This window comes from Puma concolor, chromosome A1 (genome assembly GCF_028749965.1).
Source record: "Puma concolor isolate L17-30 chromosome A1, mPumCon1.1.hap2, whole genome shotgun sequence".
Classification (NCBI taxonomy): Eukaryota; Metazoa; Chordata; class Mammalia; order Carnivora; family Felidae; genus Puma; species Puma concolor.
This window is the reverse complement of record NC_141667.1, coordinates 227212770-227231222: the sequence shown is the minus strand read 5'-3', so window position 1 is coordinate 227231222 and position 18453 is coordinate 227212770. Positions and strand designations below refer to the sequence as shown.

General features: G+C 36.6%; 1 protein-coding gene across 4 annotated transcripts in view; it reads right to left on the bottom strand.

Moving 5' to 3' along the window:
* Positions 1-774: 774 nt before the first annotated feature.
* CCDC169 (coiled-coil domain containing 169) overlaps positions 775-18453 on the bottom strand; it is a 48003-nt gene continuing 30324 nt past the window's right edge. For all 4 annotated transcript variants that reach the window (XM_025924466.2, XM_086713554.1, XM_086713570.1 and 1 more), the window contains 4 exons: positions 17216-17314; positions 16943-16996; positions 12095-12171; positions 775-1081 (listed from right to left, as the gene is read on the bottom strand). In XM_025924466.2, coding sequence (XP_025780251.1) covers positions 982-1081; positions 12095-12171; positions 16943-16996; positions 17216-17314 — 330 coding nt within the window. In that variant the 3' untranslated portion in view covers positions 775-981. The remainder of the gene's footprint in view (positions 1082-12094; positions 12172-16942; positions 16997-17215; positions 17315-18453) is intronic.

Sequence of the window (18453 nt, the reverse complement as noted above, 5' to 3'; positions counted from 1 at the left end):
GGCTCTCTCTCTGTTTATAACTCATTTTTCTTTCTCTTCCCCTATGGTTTTCTGTTAAGTTTCTCAAATTCTACATATGAGTGAAAACATATGATATGTGTCTTTTTCTGACTGACTTATTTCACTTAGCATAATACCCTCCAGTTCCACCCACGTTGTTGCAAATGGTAATATTTCATTCTTTTTCATCACTAATATCTATATCTATATCTATATCTATATCTATATCTATATATCTATATCTATATCTATATCTATATCTATATCTATATCTGTATCTGTATCTATGCACCACATCTTCTTTATCCATTCATCAATTGATGGACATTTGGGTCTTCCCATAATTTGGCTATTGTTGATAGTGCTGCTATAAACATTGGAGTACATGTGTCCCTACAAATCAGCACTCCTATATCCTTTGGATAAACTTCTAGGAGTGCTACTGCTGGGTCATAGGGTAATTCTGTTTCTAATTTTTTGAGGAACCTCCACACTGTTTTCCAGAGCAGCTACACCAGTTTGCACTCCCACTACCAGTGCAAGAGGGTTCCCTTTCCTCCATATCCTCACCAACATCTGTTGCTAAACCATAAGTTTAAAAGATCTGAATATGATATAGCCTATAAGAACTAAATGTTTTGATGAGCTCACATTTTTAGCTAACAACCAACTAGAAACCAATTACTACCAGCACAGATCATGGATATATTATTATTAAAGGCAAGTGTAATAATGCCAACTTTCAGGATATTTTTAAAATCAAAAGCAACACTATTAGGTATTTTAGATCACTTATATTAGATCACTTCAGAAAATTACTTTAATACAGACAAAGGAAAAAACTTTTGTAAGAGGAGCTAAAGAGAAGTTTGATAGCTCTTTCTTGTCTATTTCATTCCCTGAAAAATGTGTTGAACATTAACTTCATAAGTTGAATATTATGGATGAGAAAAAGGAAGAAATAGAATTCCAGTTCTAGAATTATGGATCGAGTTTTGGAAGATAGTTTGATCTTGTAATCTTTTTTCCTGGTCCTCTCTTGGCATTCATTGTCTTCTGATTAACTGGATTATATCTTACCCTGAAATAAAAGAAGTGTTAATCATGATTTTTCAGTCACCACTGTGTACAACAGAAACATTATATGCTTATGGTACCATCCTAAACAGCCATATGTTATACCACATTATCTCATTACAGACAGGCAACCATCTCAAGGGCAGATAATCCAAAGGCCAGGAAGGAGCCCATGAGGTGGCCTAATGTAGAAAGCTCTGTTCAAAGAGGGATGAGATGGACCATTCTGATATTACCTCTGGAAATATGAATTAAAGCTAAGAAAATATAGACAGTGACCATGAAGTTGAGCAAGGAGAGTAAGGAAATAAGTAAGCCAAAGATATATTACCAAAAATTATAATAAAATTGAAACTAAGACCAAGGTCTGTGATATTAAAAAGATACAGAGAGTGAAGATGGCAGTGGTAATGAAAAGAAAAGTGAAATAGAGACTGAACTAGTTGATTACATAAAAATAATAACAGCAACATTTTTACAGCACACAATTTATGCCAGGGACTATTCTTTTTTTTTATGTTTATTTTTTGAGAGAGAGGGAGACAGAGCATGAGAAGGGGAGGAGCAGAGAGAGAGGGAGACACAGAATCCAAAGCAGGCTCCAGGCTCTGAGCGGTTGGCACAGAGCCCGATGTGGGGCTTGAACTCATGAACCACGAGATCATGACCTGAGCCGAAGTTGGATGCTTAACTGACTGAGCCACCCAGGCACCCCGCCAGGGACTATTCTAAAATCTATTCTAGTCTATGAATTGATTCATAGATTCAAAGATTGATTCTTATCAACCTCAATGAAAATGCCTATGATGTAGGTACTATTATTACCCCCGTTAGATAAATGAGAAAAATGAGGTTATATAGTTAGTAAGTGGATCTGGAATTTGAATCCAGATAGCTGAGTTCAAAGTCTGTGCCTTTAATTACTATTTTGTATGGCAGACCACTAACGTGAAGATCTATGAAGTTCTGCTCATTTTTTTAAAGCTACCTTGAATTCTAGCTTTAATATCTTGGGCCCAGTTATATTAGAAGTCCTTTTCTTGAATTTCCATGGGACTATCTTTCCTTTATTGACTTACATATCTTTATAAAGCCAACTTTCCCACGCTCTTATTTGGGAGTAGAGTCAGCTTCAATTCCCTCCAAGATGCTTTTCAAAAATCTTTTACTCAGGAAGTGATGCTGGGGAAAATGATAGAATAAGGATTTTAGAAAATTCTTTTCTCCATAAAATCAATGAAAAAATTGGCAAAAATGGTCAGAAGCAACTTTTTCAGAGCTCTGGAAATTAACCAAGGATTTGTAGCAATTCTGGAGAATTTATTAAACACACCACACACACACACACACACACACACACACACACACACACACACAACTGAAATTCAGCAAGAACACAACTTTGTAGCATTTTAACTCGCCTTAGCCTTTTCCCCCAGCTCTCTGGTATCCCTGTGAAAAAACTGAAAAACTGAAAAACTGATCTTAAAATTCATATGGAAATTAAAGGGACTCCAAACAACCAAAACAATCTTGAAAAAGAAGAATAAAGTTGGAGTACTCACACTAACTTATTCCAAAATTACTGAAAAGTTAGTCATCAAGACAGCATGGCACTAGCATTAGGATAGACTTATAGACCAATGGAATAGAAGAACCGAGAGCCTAGAAATAAACTCTTATGTTTATGCTTAATTTATTTTTTATTTTTTATTTTTCCTTTTAAGTAGACTTCATGCCCCATGTGGAGCCAAATGCAGGGCTTGAACTCATGACGCTGAGATCAAGACCTGAGCTGAGATCAAGAGTTGGATGCTTAACCAACTGAGACACCCAAGTGCCCCCTTTTTTCCATATGGTTGGTTTTTTAAGTTTTTAAATTTTTTTAGATGTTTATTTATTTTTGACAGAGAGAGACAGAACATGAATGGGGGAGGGGCAGAGAGAGAGGGAGACACAGAATCCCAAGCAGGCTCTAGGCTCTTAGCTGTCAGCACAGAGCCCAACATGGGGCTCAAACCCATGGACCACGAGATCATGACCTGAGCCAAAGTTGGATGCTCAACCGACTGAGCCACCCAGGTGCCTCAATATGGTTGATTTTTTAAAAGGGTACAAAGACAATCAACTGGGGAGGAATATTCTTTGTAACAAATGGCGCTAGGGCAACTGGATAGACACATGCAAAAGACTGAATGAAACTGGACTCCAGTCTCACATCATATACAAAAATTAACTCAAAAAAGACTCAAAAATGGAACTAAAACTATTAAACCTAGAAGAAAACATATCTATAAATCTTTGTGTTGTTGAATTAGGCTTAGATACGATACCTAAAGCACAAGTAACCAAGAAAAACAAATCCTAGGAAGGCAGATAAATTGTACTTTATCCAAATCAAAACTTTTATGCTTCAAAAGACATCATTAAGAAAGAAAAAAAAAGTGACAAAAAATGGGAGAACATATTTGCATATCATGTATCAGGTAAGGTCTGGTAACCAGAATATATAAAGGACTCTTATAACACAACAACAAGACAACAAGTCAATTTAAAAATGGGCAAAAGACTTGAATAAACCTTTCTACAAAGAAGATATATGAATGGCAAGCAAGTACACAAAAAGATGCTCAACATCAATAGTCCTTAGGAAGTACAAATCAAAACTACAATGAGATACTACTTCACATCTACTAAGAGAGGGAAAAAAAAGGACAATAACAAATGTTGATAAAGATGTGAAGAAACTGGAACACTCATACATTACTAGTGGGAATATAAAATGGTGCAGCCACTCTGGAAAATAGTTGGGCAGTTCCCCAAAAAGATAAACAGTTATCAATTGACCCAACAATTCCATTTCAGGGCATCTACCCAACAGAATTAAAAACTTATATGCAGCAGGAATGTTCATAGCACCATTATTCAAAATAGTCAAAAGATATAAACAACCCAAACGTCCATCAATTGATTAATGGATAAACAAAATGTGATAGATCCAAACACTGAAATATTATTCAGACACAAAAAAGAATAAAATACTGATATATGCTCCTACACAGATGAACCTTGAAAAATCATGCTAAATGACAAAGGCATACCAGGCTGCATATTGTTTGCTTCCATTTATATGAAATAACAAGAATAAACAGATCTATAGTGGCAGAAAGTAGATTAGTGATTGGCAGGGGCTGGGGGAGAGAGGAATAGAAAGTGAATGCTAATGGGTAAAAGGGTTTTGGGGGGAGATGAAAATGTTCTAGTGGTGATGATTTTGCAACTTTGTGAATATTCCAACAAGCAATGAGTTTCATTGTATGTAAATTATATCTCAATATAAATATTTTTTGAATGTACTTTGGGAATAAACCATTTCCTATGCTAAAATGTTTCCTTAATTAAATAGCAATGTTTTAGAATAATTTCATCTTCTGGTGTAATATGGAATTAACCACAAGCATTCAGTTATACCATATTCAATTCATAGCTCATTATACATTCTACATTGTTTACTATACTTAATTCTTTTATAGTGTGCTGAGAATATTTAAAATAGCTTCCTTAATATCAATGATCTCTATAGGATCCAACTGACATGATGACACTAATCATCAAGCTGAGATACTTAACTCTAAAAATATGTTTAATTTCCTAGATATCTTTTAGAACAGTGTTTTTCAAACTGCAATTGACATAGGTCAAAGGGGACTGAGGGGCGCAAGGGGGTCAGTTGGTTAAGCATCTGACTCTTGATCTCAGCTCAGGTCTTGATCTCAGGGCTGTGAATTCAAGCTCCACATTGGGCTCCACGCTGGAACCCCCAAAAATAGTGGATTTATTTAGTGAATTATAACAGCAATATAAAAAAATAAAACAAAATAGAAAATACCAGGGTGCATCACATATAATAAGACTATGTACTGTTTCATAATGTTTTTTCAGTTATATATAAATATATATGCGGGTATAGTGGGTCACAATATGCTAACAGTCATGGTAAATAAAATTTGGAAACCACTTTCCATTCCTGTGTATTGTGGCTTTTATATACATCATAGTAGCTTAGACCCTTGCAAGATTATGCTTTGTCATTTGCAGTTTCAAATTATTGTCATATGTTTTATTCTCTTCCCACAAACAAATTCTTTGTTACTTTGCTAATTCTTTATATTCAAAAAATACTATACATTGTAGAATAATAATAACAGCTGGTATTATGGAACTAGGGATTTTTCAATAATCTCTAATTTTCATATTAACCATTCAATCTGGATTTCATCATGCCCATATAACAGGTGAATAAACAGAGTATGAGGGAGGTTACTTTACATAAAGCCACATTAAATCTAAGTGGCGGAGGCAAAAACTGATTCATCTATCTGTTCCAAACCCAGTCAAATTTTTCAGTTACCACCTTACTTTTCACTATTTTTTAAAATACCATACTGCATTATCTACACAAATACTTACACTGTTATTTTGACTTGAGGGATTCCATAGTCATTCTAGTAGATGAATTTTCTCTTGCCTTTTTTCCTTTATTTTATTTAAGTTTAAAATTTTTTTAATTTTTTAAATAATCTCTACACTTAACATGGGGCTCAAACTCATAACCCTGAGATCAAGAGTTGCATGCTCTACCGACTGAGCCAGCCAGGTGCCCCTTGATTTTTCTCCATTAATATAATATAGTTAAAAATGATTTAAAAGAATACATATTCTTTTCTTTAAAATGGCTGCCGCAATTCTACCCTACAGAAACAAGTGGAAACATGAAAAGCAATTAGACACAAGTCCCCAGTTAATAATTACCTTGACTTCCTACACACGTCTAGTTCCAAGTGAAGTTATCAAGGTTTAGTTTTTTTCTGTGCTTATTTAAAATCTTTATTGTTCTTTTCTTAGTAGAACCAATGGAATTTTATAAAACTAGCTCTATATCTTGAATACCCATTATAAGCTGGGTACTTTAGGTTGTGTAAAAGTACACATATTCTTATAGAAAATGCCAGAAGGTATAAGTCATTTATAATCCCACCTTACTATTTTTTATTATAATTTTTACTTACTACTATAAATAAATGTTTTCCTATGTCAGTTATATAATTTCCTAGAATGTAATATTTTGTAACTTCGTAATATCCTCATAGTTTATTAAATTATTCATTCCCTTAATGCTGGATATTTTGGTTGTGTTTTCTCTATTCTAGCTGCTTTTCTTATCAAAAGGAGGTTCCCTGAATAGTCTGTCTCTTAGTGAGTCCTAGAATCATTTTCCCTCAGGTCCTGTGATTCCAGGGCACTAAAGGATTGCTTTGTTATTTTCTTCCTCTAGAGCTTGTCATCACTCTAGAACACTTCTAAACAGAAAAAAAAAAAAAAAAAATGAGGCTGTTCACACTAAAGAAAAATTAATTTTATAGTTGTTTACTTTTAGGAAACACTGCTTGTGTTACCAGCTTTTGAACTCCTTGCTTGCAGGAAAATGATTTTTTATAGTTAATACATGCCATGAGTCATAATAATAAGGTTACCTATTAACTTGTCTAGAAGTTTTCAGCAACTTCCAAACTTCATCCTAAAGAGATGATTTCTATTTATCTTAAAGATAATATCTCTTATTTATCCTTTTTTTCTTTTTTTAATATTTTATTTTTAAGTAATCTCTACACCTGATGTGGGGCTTAAACTTAAATCCCCAAGATCAGGAGTCTCATGCTCCACTGACTGAACCAGCCAGGTGCCCTGTATCTTTTTTTCAAATCAGTCTATACAAGGATCTCTGGAATACATCTTTCAATAGCAGTATAGATATCTTGTTCATTTCTGGGCATGGTTCCACAAAGTAGGAGTATATGTGGTGGCTAATATTCACTTAACCCTCTTCGATAGACTTAAAAAATATATATAGTATATCACAGGGACACCTCGGTGGCTCAGTCAGTTAAGCATCTGGCTCTTGATTTCAGCTCAGGTCATGATCTCCCGGTTTGTGGGATCCAGCCCCACATGGGGCTGTAAGCACCATATGCTGTAAGCACAGAGCCTACTGGGAATTCTCTCTCCTTCTCTCTGCCCCTCCCCCACGTGCATGCTCTCTCTCTCCCTTTCTTCCTCTCAAAATAAATAAATATTTTTTTAAAAACAGCATATCACAGTGAAATGGGTATTTCCTAATGCTCTGATTTATTCTGAACATTAGGAAAACTCCCTAAGTCGATATTTAATATTAGCATATGTAGGAATATCAACCAAAGCAAACATTAAAAGCCACTAAAACTTGATTTTTTTTTCTTTTTTTTTTCTTTTTTTTTTTTATAGGAGAAATGCAGATTTCTGGACCCTATTCCAGATCAAACCTACATTTTCCAACGTTTATTTATTTTGGGGACAGAGAGAGACAGAGCATGAACGGGTGAGGGGCAGAGAGAGAGGGAGACACAGAATCGGAAACAGGCTCCAGGCTCCGAGCCATCAGCCCAGAGCCCGACGCGGGGCTCGAACTCACGGACCGCGAGATCGTGACCTGGGTGAAGTCGGACGCTTAACCGACTGCGCCACCCAGGCGCCCCTAAAACTTGATTTTTAAAATACTGCTTTAAGTATAATACATATACAGAGTGCATAAAACATTGTTGTAAGCGCTATGAATTATAATAAAGTGAATACTCATGTAACCACTACCCAGGTCAACAAACAGAACGCTGCCATCACATCGGAATACCTTGTGCTCCTCCCAATTATCATCCCCTTCTCCTTTCCATTAGTAAACACTATCCTGTCTTCTGACACCACAGTTTAATTTTGCCTGTCTTTGAACATGATATGAATAGAATCATACGTGTTCTTTTATTTCTGGCCTCTTTTCCCCAACACTGTGATGATTATCCATGATGTTGTGTGAGCTGTAGTTTGTTTTTATTGTTGTTATTATTCATATATATAATATATTCATGTTATTATTAATAAATATATGAATATTTGTTTTTATATGAGTAACATAGATGTATAAATTTGTATCTCTTAAAAAATTTTATCGATTCTGGGGCGCCTGGGTGGCGCAGTCGGTTAAGCGTCCGACTTCAGCCAGGTCACGATCTCGCGGTCTGTGAGTTCGAGCCCCGCGTCAGGCTCTGGGCTGATGGCTCAGAGCCTGGAGCCTGTTTCCGAGTCTGTGTCTCCCTCTCTCTCTGCCCCTCCCCCGTTCATGCTCTGTCTCTCTCTGTCCCAAAAAATAAATAAATGTTGGGAAAAAAAATTTTTTTTTAATTTTATCGATTCTACTATTTTTAAAAAATGTTTATTTATTTTGAGGGAGAGAGGGTGTGTGCATAAACTACAGATTGGTAGAAGGGGAGGGAGAGAGAGAATCCCAAGCAGGTTCTGCGCTGTCAGCACAGAGCCCAATGCAGGGCTCAATCTCACAAAACATGAGATCATGACATGAGCTAAAATCAGAAGTCTGATGCTTAACTAATTGAACCACCTAGGCGCCCCCATTCTGCTACTGATAGATATTTGAGTTGTTTTCAGCTTATGGCTGTTATGAATAAAGCTTCTATGAAACATTCTTGGACAGGTTTTTTTGGTGTAAATGTATGTACCATTTGGTTAGGTATGTAACTAAGAATGCAATTGTTGGGTCATAGAGTAGTTACATAATCATCTAAATGTAGAAAGTAATACTAAACACTATTCCAAAGTGGTTGCATAAATTTACACATCCTCCATACCTTTGACAACACTTGGAATTATCAACCTTAAAATTTGTGGTGGCCTCTCAAAAAATTTTTTTTGAGAGAGAAAGAAAGCAAGAGCAAGCTAGGGAGAAGGGCAGAGGGAGAGGGGGAGGAAGAAACCCAAGAAGTCTGCACACCCAGCACAGAACCCAATGTGGGACTTGATCCCACGACACTGGGATAATGACCTGAGCCGAAATCAAGAGTCGGTAGCTCAATTGACTGAGCTACCAGGCACCCCTGGTCATCTCATGATTTTAATTTACATTTGGCTGAATAAGTAATGGTGTTGAGTACATTTTCACATGTCCATTGGCCATTTGGATATCCTCTTCTGTGGGGTGCTTAACATTAAAACTTGGTTTTCTTTATTTTTCTAAAACTTGATTTTAAGACTAAAATCAAAAAGTATACTAAATTCCAGAGTTAAGGCAGTAATTAAGTACAATTTTTTTAAGTTTATTTATTTATTTTAATAATAAATGAGCAAGAGGGCAAGAGTACGCATGAGTGGGGGAGGGGCAGAGAGGGAGAGCGGGAGAGAGGGAGAGAATCCCAAGCAGGCTCTATGCTATCTGAGCGGGGTCTGATGCGGAGCTCAATCTCAGGAACCCTGAGATCATGACCTGAATGGAGATCAAGCGTTGGAGGCTTAAACAACTGAACCACCCAGGCGCCCCAATAATATTTTAAAGTAGTGCCAATTATATATACCTAATTTGGAAGGTTATAGGTATATAGAAATGTTTCTATTATTTGAGTTATTTGCGTTATTAATACTTCTAGAAAATGAAGAGTTGTTTGTCTATTTGTGTAATCATTTATTCACTCATGCGTTCATTAAAAAAATTAGTAAACACCTATTCATGCCAGGCACTATATTCAACATTAGGTTCTATCAAAGATGGAAGTGATACATCTGAGCTCAAGCAGTGCGGTGCCAGAGGCCCCAAACAAGCTTACTGAGCAGGTATTTCAGACCACGTCATCCACCTCTGATGCACCAGCACCTCTAGCTCAATTCAGACCGATGTCATGGAGGCCCAGCAGACACTGACTGCCAGGGTGATACAGCAGGGGGCCAGGAGGAAGGAGTTTGGTATCTAGGTCATTTGCTCAAGGCTCCTTAAATACTGCCTTGCTCAATTTGACAGTAAGTGGATGAGTACCACTTACACATGGCAAACAGGACTCAGATTCTCAGGGTAGGTCACCCCATTAGAAGGAAAGAAAGCCCACGCTTCGTCCACTGATGAGTCAGCTTGATACAAGGGACTGCAGCTGCACTGCACTCCTATTCTCTCTGCCTAAACCTATTTCCTTCCCTTGCCCTCGAGGAACTCATTTTAAGAAGGCTCACTAGTAAACTTCTTGCATGCTGATTTCAGAGTCTCCCTGAGAGATCCAATCTACAACAGTATTCAGTGGAAAATCAAACTGCTCTAACAGAGTATAGTCTAGTGTTATATATGTATATGTGTGATGATTAGAGTAAGTTTTATCTGTATTTGCAAAATATTTCTCCCTTCATTATTTAAGTAGATTTGAATAAAAGAGGTAATATCTTTCTAAAAGAAATTTGAAATGGAAGACATATGTAAAAATAAAAAAAGAAATACGCAGGGTGACTGTACCAGGCCTGAAACTGCTTTCCTTACAAAGGCCTGTTTGCAAGGTTGGCCCTTGGTTGGTGTCTGGGAACTTAGTGGTAAAAAGTTCCATACACGGATATAACTTTCCTTAAATGAAAGAGAACGGCTCACTGTACTTAAGCTGTACAAACAATATGGTTTATGTGAACATCTGTTTTCCTTCTGGAAGTCTGGAATTTGGTATGTGTTGAGCACAGGGCACATATGTGACCAGTGGGCGCCCCCCACCGCCGCCCCAGGCACTGTATCTGATGAGTTTCCCTGGAAGATAAAACTTCATGCATTGTTGCACATGGTATAAACCTACTGCTGGAGGAATTAAGTGTGCTCTATGTGACTCCACTGGAGGACTTTTAGAAACTTGTACCTAGTTGCCTCCAAACTTCATCCCATACACCTTTTTCCTTTGATGATTTTTCCTCGTATCCTTTGGCTGAAATCCATCCTAGCTGTGTGCACAAATACATGCTGAGTCCTGTGAGTTGTTCTAGCAAATCACTGAACAGGGGAGTGGTCTTGGGGCCCCCTAGCACAGAGGCATAATAGTTTCCAGAGGGAAGTTCTTTCCCAGAATTTAATGTTTTAACTCTATTATATTTCTACTGATAAAAATATACAGGATAATGATTTATAATTTAAAATATTTATGACCATGGGGTGCATGGATGGCTGAGTTGGCTAAGTGTTCAACTGTTGGTTTTGATTCAGGTCATGATGTCACAATTCATGGGTCTGAGCACCACACTGGTCTCTACAGCTGGCAGCAGGGAGCCTACTTGGTATTCTCTCTCTCTCTCCCTCTCTCTCTGCTCCTTCCCCCATTTGTGCTGCTCTGTCTCTATCAGAATAAACTAAACTAAACTAAACTAAACTAAACTAAACTCAAGTATGACTACTGAAGGAAGAATACACTTTTACCCATCTAACCAAATATTGGACAAAATGTATCCCTTGAATCTCTACGGAAAAAAAAAATTGCTAAGATATTGCATATACCTTGAGTGCCTGTATTTGAAAAGAATTCTGATTTATACTAATTTACATCTTGGTTTACTTTTTTATATCATTAACTTATATATAAGTATATTCTCCTAAATAGAATAAAGTAGAATTGCCTGACTAATTCTTCTGGATTTAGTAGAGAACAGGAAAAATCATGTGTGGACATAACTTCCTAAACGCATAAAACATTCTTCTGTTCTTTATTCATCCTAAATTGTCTTTGTTTACATAGGAAAACACAGTTTAAACTGCACTGTCATCTACACTAATTTCAGTATCCATCTCTGGTCAGTAAAAAAGTTAAGGCTGATAATTTAATTGTATTTATATTGTTGTTAATGGTGTCGATTTAGGCTCTTCTTGGGTATGGCATTGTTCTAGCTTAGGAAACAAGAACTTACCATGTTGGAGGACAAAACATATTCTTGGGATCTACAAAAATGTATATAAATAGTGAATAGAGAGCACAAACTTCTTTAAGTTCTTCTACCATCTGTTTGTTATTTTATATTGTTGCTATAAAATCTAGAAGTTCAACTTCCAAATATAATGGACACCTGTTTTGTCAGTACCATCCACAGGCAAATATACTTAATTAGAAAGGAAGGATACAGTTAGACTTACATTTTCACTGAATTCTCTTTCATTCTAGGCAGTTGATCCATCTGTTGCCTTTTAGAAACATGGTATGAGTCAGAGACCTGAAATACAAACATTTGAGCATTTGTCCTCTTATTTCATGACTGATTTTGAGCTAAGAGAAATAGTCCATTCTCAATTAACTCTTTTATAACCCGGCCCTTAGGTGGCATGCATAAGAGAAACTAAATTCTGGCCTTCTCCAGGATTATAAGGTTTCTAAATATTATGGAGACCCCTCTATCTCAACCCCACATTCCATGTGGTTTTTATAACAAATACAGAGGAAATTGTTTAAATCATATCATCTATGGGTATAAAGATCATTAAAAGTTTTTGTAATAGACACTGAATATAAATAATACATGCACTCTGTCATTAAGGAAGATATGACCATAGAAGCTGTATGCGTCCTGAAATGGAAAGACAAGATCGTATTTTTATTTTTGTCTGTTTTGAGATACTTCCACGGCACAAGAGTGGAGACTTCTTTGTAGGTGGTGGAACAATCAAGGCTGATGACCTTAGAGATAGATAGCAATTCAAGACATGAGTAAATGAGGTCATTCAGTAAGAACACACAGAGAAGAGAGCTGATCATATAAACTAGAGAAAGCAAGCACCTTTTAAGGAATAGGAGAATTGCCAAAGGCCATTATTTAAACAATAGGAAAACCCAGGACAAAATACTGTCATTAAAGTCAAGAGATGAGGGATATTCAAAAAAGTGAGTGTGGTTAGCAATATGAAATGCCTCAGAGATGTTTACTACCAGGAGGATTGAAAAGGAGTCGTGTTTGGCAATTAAAAAGTAAACTGTGGCACAGCCAGTGGTGGGAGTCAGAGAGAGTTGAAAGAGGTTGAGGAGTAAAAGCAAAACAGTGAGTATATCCACCTTTGCACAAAGTTTAACTGAGAAAAGGAAAGCTAAGTAGTAGGGGGGTTTTTGTTTGTTTTTTAACATTTATTTATTTTTGAGAGAGAGAGAAAGAGAAAGAGAGAGAGAGAGAGACAGCACGCTTGAGTGGGGGAGGGGCAGAGAGAGAGAGGGAGACACAGAATCCAAAGTAGGCTCTGGGCTCTGAGTTGTCAACACAGAGTCCAATGCAGGGCTCAAACTTACGAATCATGAGAACATGAGCTGAGCCAAAGTCGGAGGCTTCACTGCCTGAGTCACCCAGGTGCCCCTAGTAGTAGTTTTATTAAGGTAGGGTAAAATAAAAGTTTGTTTTTGTTTTATTTTGGTAGAAGACAAGAGCGTTTTTATGAAGATGTGAGACCATTTGCTAAGAGGGGCAATTTTGGGCATATTGGACCAGAAGACGGAATTCATTCATTTATTCACTCAGCAGATATTATTGAGTATCCACTATGGGCAACCTCAAATTTAGCACTAGGGCACAAAGATAAACCATGGTTCTTACAATCTATTGGAGAAAACAGCACAATAAATAGATTGTACAATTCGCTGCCTCGACAGAGGTTTGCACAGGTGCTTTGTAAGCATAAAGCAGATGCTCATTTGGGCTATAGGGGGCCTGGACGAGTAGCCAGTCAAGAACTGGAAAGGACATTCCAGGCAGAAGGAGCAGCAAGGGCCTACAACTATAAGGCAACATGACAGATGTAGGGACCACATATATGGCTGGTCTGGCTGCAGTACAGGATGTGAGCAGGAACATGGATGGAAAGGCAGGCACTGTGTGTTGGAAAGGACATTGTAGACCACTCTAACAAGCTTTGCTGAGATCCTCTGGACAATGCAGAGTCACTGAAGGTTTTAAATGGGGAACAACATCGTATCGGCATTTTGCAAGGATTTCTCAGGCAGCAGAGGAGGAAAAAAATGGCAAGATTTTAACAGCTATGCTATTGAGATTATATTTCAAGTCTAGATTTAAATCTGGGGAACTCTATTTTCAATTGAACAATAACAAAATAGAGTTGTTTGAAAAGACAACAGAACAGTTGGATAGGTTAGGACCCATGTCAGAGGGAATTGCTAGTGTAACTTTTGTTGTAATTTGATATTTTAGCGTAGGGGAAAAAACTACGGAAACACTTAAGGGTTGTTTTCAAATATTTGAGAAGCTGTTACACAGGAGAAGTATAGAATTATTCTATATTCTTCAGAGGATGCAACTAAAACCAATAGATTTTAAGGAAGGAGAATAAGGAGCATCACATGATGCTTTAACAATTCTAATAATTACAATTGCTTGACAATGAAACAGAATGGCCTCAGGTTCCGTATCTTTAAACCGAAGTATTATATTCAACAATGTCTCAGATCGATCCACTGCTAAAATTCTATGTTTATGGGAATAGAACTTAAGTTTATTATGTGTTACAAGCAGCTCTAGTCAGTCTTTCTGCCTGGCTTTTAAGTAATGAATGTACTTATATATTCTTAAAAATCAACTATACACATAGTATGTAAATTGGAAAAATCGTGAGATATGGAAACTCTGTTTCATTCAAAACAGTGAAGACAGCAGAAGTATACACAACAGACTCAGCCAATAGCTCTAGTTATCCACCTAAGAATAATTATTTATGTATTCAGCATGGAAAGAACTGCAGATCATCCACTGACCTTTCCAGTCACTGGAGTATCCACATGGTCAGAACCATCTTTGACTGTAAAGATTAACAATTCACTCTAGAGTGAAAATCCTTATTAACATTTATACTGGAGAACAGGATTAACAGCTTCCTGGGAAGCTGTTAAAATAGGCTTTGATTGTATGTTCAGTGATCCTGCATAATCAGAGTAGAACCTATTCCACCTAAATGAATTTTTCAGATAAACAAAGGTAAAGGAGGAAGCTGAGGCAGGAAGAAAATCTAATGCCCCTGTCACAGAGAGGGAGGCTCGGGAGATCAGGAAAGAAAAACAGGAAAATAATACTCACCACTTATTAGAATTCAGAATGTATTATGGGCCAGGCATTTTACTCAGCACTTTACATATATTACATCTCTAAACACTCACAAATCCCCTGCAAGACACTACTATTATTTCCCCTTCTACCAAGAAGGAAAGAAATTACGGCCCCAAAGCTCAAATGACAATCAAGTACAAAGCTGGGTTTTAAATCCAAATTTACAATGACTCCAAAATCTGTGGTTCTTTCATCAAATCACAATCTCATAAAGCAGGTAGCGTTTACGCTAGAACTTCAGGGAAGCGGAGTTGACATGTATGAAAAGCAGCATATTCTAGGGGGACTCATGGTCTGATGAAAGGCAGGAGTAAGTAATGCTGCCAACTAAGTATCCAGCACCATCAAGTATAAACTGACCGTTTTATGGGTAGGAGGCTACAAGGAGTGATCCTATTTTGTCTCAATTTCCTAATTTAATCTTAGTACTAGAAATCTAAGCCTCCGTTTACCCACTACTGCCCTGACTTTCATTCCCAAATTGTTCTATACATCCCCTTCTCAGCTCCAATCCCTAGTCTTTTTTTTTTTAAATTTTTTTTACATTTATTTATTTCTGAGAGACAGAGAGAGACAGAGCGTGAGTGGGGGAGGGGCAGAGAGAGAGGGAGACACAGAATCGGAAACAGGCTCCAGGCTCTGAGCTGTCAGCACAGAGCCCGACGCGGGGCTCGAACTCACAAATCATGACCTGAGCCGAAGTTAGACGCTTAACTGACTGAGCTACCCAATCCCCAGTGCCACTCCAATCCCCAGTCTTAATTCCATCCTCTCAATCCTTTCATTGATCCTCTGGAAACACCAGATTAGTGACTAGCAGACTATCTTTATGGCAAACCTAGACCTCAAGGTCCTCTACTTCCTTACCTCACCTAGTTATCTCCTGAAGACTCCAATCCTCTTTTTGGCTCTTTGTCCCTTGACTATCACTGTTGAAACTCTGCAGAGCTATATTCTAGACTCTCTTTTCTTTTCACCCTGTGTGTATTCTCCCTGATACATTTCATTCATTCACTTGGCTTCATTTACTGTCTATATGCCAATAATTTCCATGTTTATATCTCCAATTTTTATCTTTTCTTCCCTGAGATTCATATGTCCAACTGCTCTTTGGATGCTTCCATTTTGATAATGCACATTGAAAACTAAACTCATATCGTGATCTTAAAACATCCATCAGAATAAAGTTGCTAAGGTTTAAATATTTAAATGTTAAATAGGTAACCAACTACTAAAAAAAAGATGTGATAAATGTTATGAAACATTGAGATGAAACATTGAGATGAAAACAGTCTTTTAAACTATGACATGTGAAGCCATAAATAAAAAATAGCTCTGACAACATCAAAACAAAAACCCTATAATACTAACATCATAAATAAAACTGAAAGGCAAATGAAAAACTATGGAAAATATATGCAACATCATTTTTAATTTACTGATCACTTTCCTGTCCTGTCATTTGTAGTTGCATACTTTCCAATTCTGTACTAAGTTGCTAGCCCTTTCTAGTGATAGCAGTGCTATATCTATCTTAGATCTCACTGTGCATAATTATGACATAAAATACCATGAATTTCATTATAGCACAGGGATAACTGCTTATTTGGTTGAGTTTTAGAAATTACAGATCAAACTTAAAAGATAACGAAAGAAGCAAATATGAAAAAATTCCCTTAATTTGGGAAACTTTTATCTCCTTTTATGCCTTTTTATAAAAGCTATAAATTTGCTTTTTCACTTTATATATTTAGAAACTTGGTACATTTTCTCCTATAATCCCAACATGTTTATCAAATCAAACCAATCAAAAACCTAGAAAAGTGAAAAATGTAATTTATAGTGAGAGGAAACTCTTAAAATTTGGAAGTAAGAAAACAAAAGTTACCTGAGACATTTCAGCTAGATAGGTATGGCACTCATTGTTGGTCTTGTAGTAAGCCTACAAGAAACATACAAAAATAAAGAACCCAACATCAGAGAAGATTTGCAATACTAGCAAGACTATTACTAAGTCAAGTTTATGTCTCTATGTTTTTTTTAAATAGTGTAGGAAATAGTTTTGTAAGTATTTTGTGATAATAATATAGTAGGTTTGTAGATAACATACTAAAAATCATGGCAGTTACAAAGAAATTTCTAGTATAGAATAAAAACAAACCTTTGATTCTTGTTCCAGTCTCAGTGCATAGTCTTTCACTTGATTTTTAAGCCTCCTTTTCTCTTTTTCTAGCTGTTTAAGTAATATATTTAAGGATTCCTGAAAGTATAAATAGTAAATCTTTACATTTACTCATGTTCTAAATAATAATACATTTCAGTGACAAATGCCTTCTACCCCATAACCTTCTGTGATTTCAAATTCTATAGTATATACCTTTTAAGTAATAGTAATAACTACAATATTTTTGAATCCTAACAATATGCCAAGTCAGTACTTGTGCTAAGTGCTTTCCACAGATTATTTCAGTTAATCCTTACAACAGCCATAGAGACGGCTAATATATTTATTTCCATTTTACTGTTAAGAAAATCACATCTGATAGATGTTAAATAACTGGTCCAAAGACACGCAGCTAATAAGTGGTGAAGCTGTTATTAGAACCCAGGTAGTCTGGGGTGCCTGGCTGGCTCAGTCAGTGGAGCATGTGACTCTTGATCTTGAGCCCCCTGTTGGGTGTAGAGATTACTTAAAAATAAAAATTTTAGGGGCACCTGGGTGGCTCAGTCGGCTAAGCATCCAACTTGGGTGCAGGTCATGATCTCACAGTCTGTGAGTTCGAGCCCCGCGTCGGGCTCTGTGCTGACAGCTCAGAGCCTGGGGCCTGTTTCAGATTCTATGTCTCCCTCTCTCTCTCTGCCCCTCCCCTGCTCATGCTCTGTCTCTCTGTCTCTCTCTCTCAAAAATAAATAAACATTAAATAAATAAATAAATAAATAAATAATCTTTGGGGGGAAAAAAAAAGAACCCAGGTAATCTGACTCCAAAAGCCACACATGCTAAACAATTATTATGTATATATCCATATGATTGATACCAGCATAACAATAGTAGAGAGGAAGAACAGACAATGAAGTTGATGGCCAGAAAAACTGAGAGAATATTGCAGAGTAGGACAGTTCTGGAAGCTAAGACTTCAATGCAGATACCGTTCATCACAAATAGCTGGAGCTGAGTAGAGGTTTAGCCAAGTGCCAGAGCAATAATGCATTATACCAATGTGAATTAAAAGTTTAATCCCTAAACTAATAACTAATCATTTGCAGTAACCCCAATTATTTCTCATATTCTTACACATTAATGTTTTTTAAAAAATCTCCAAATCGAATTCTATATAACCCTTGTTGGTCATGATCTAGGTCACTGAATTTATTAAAACATTTAAAGAAAAAAAAAAA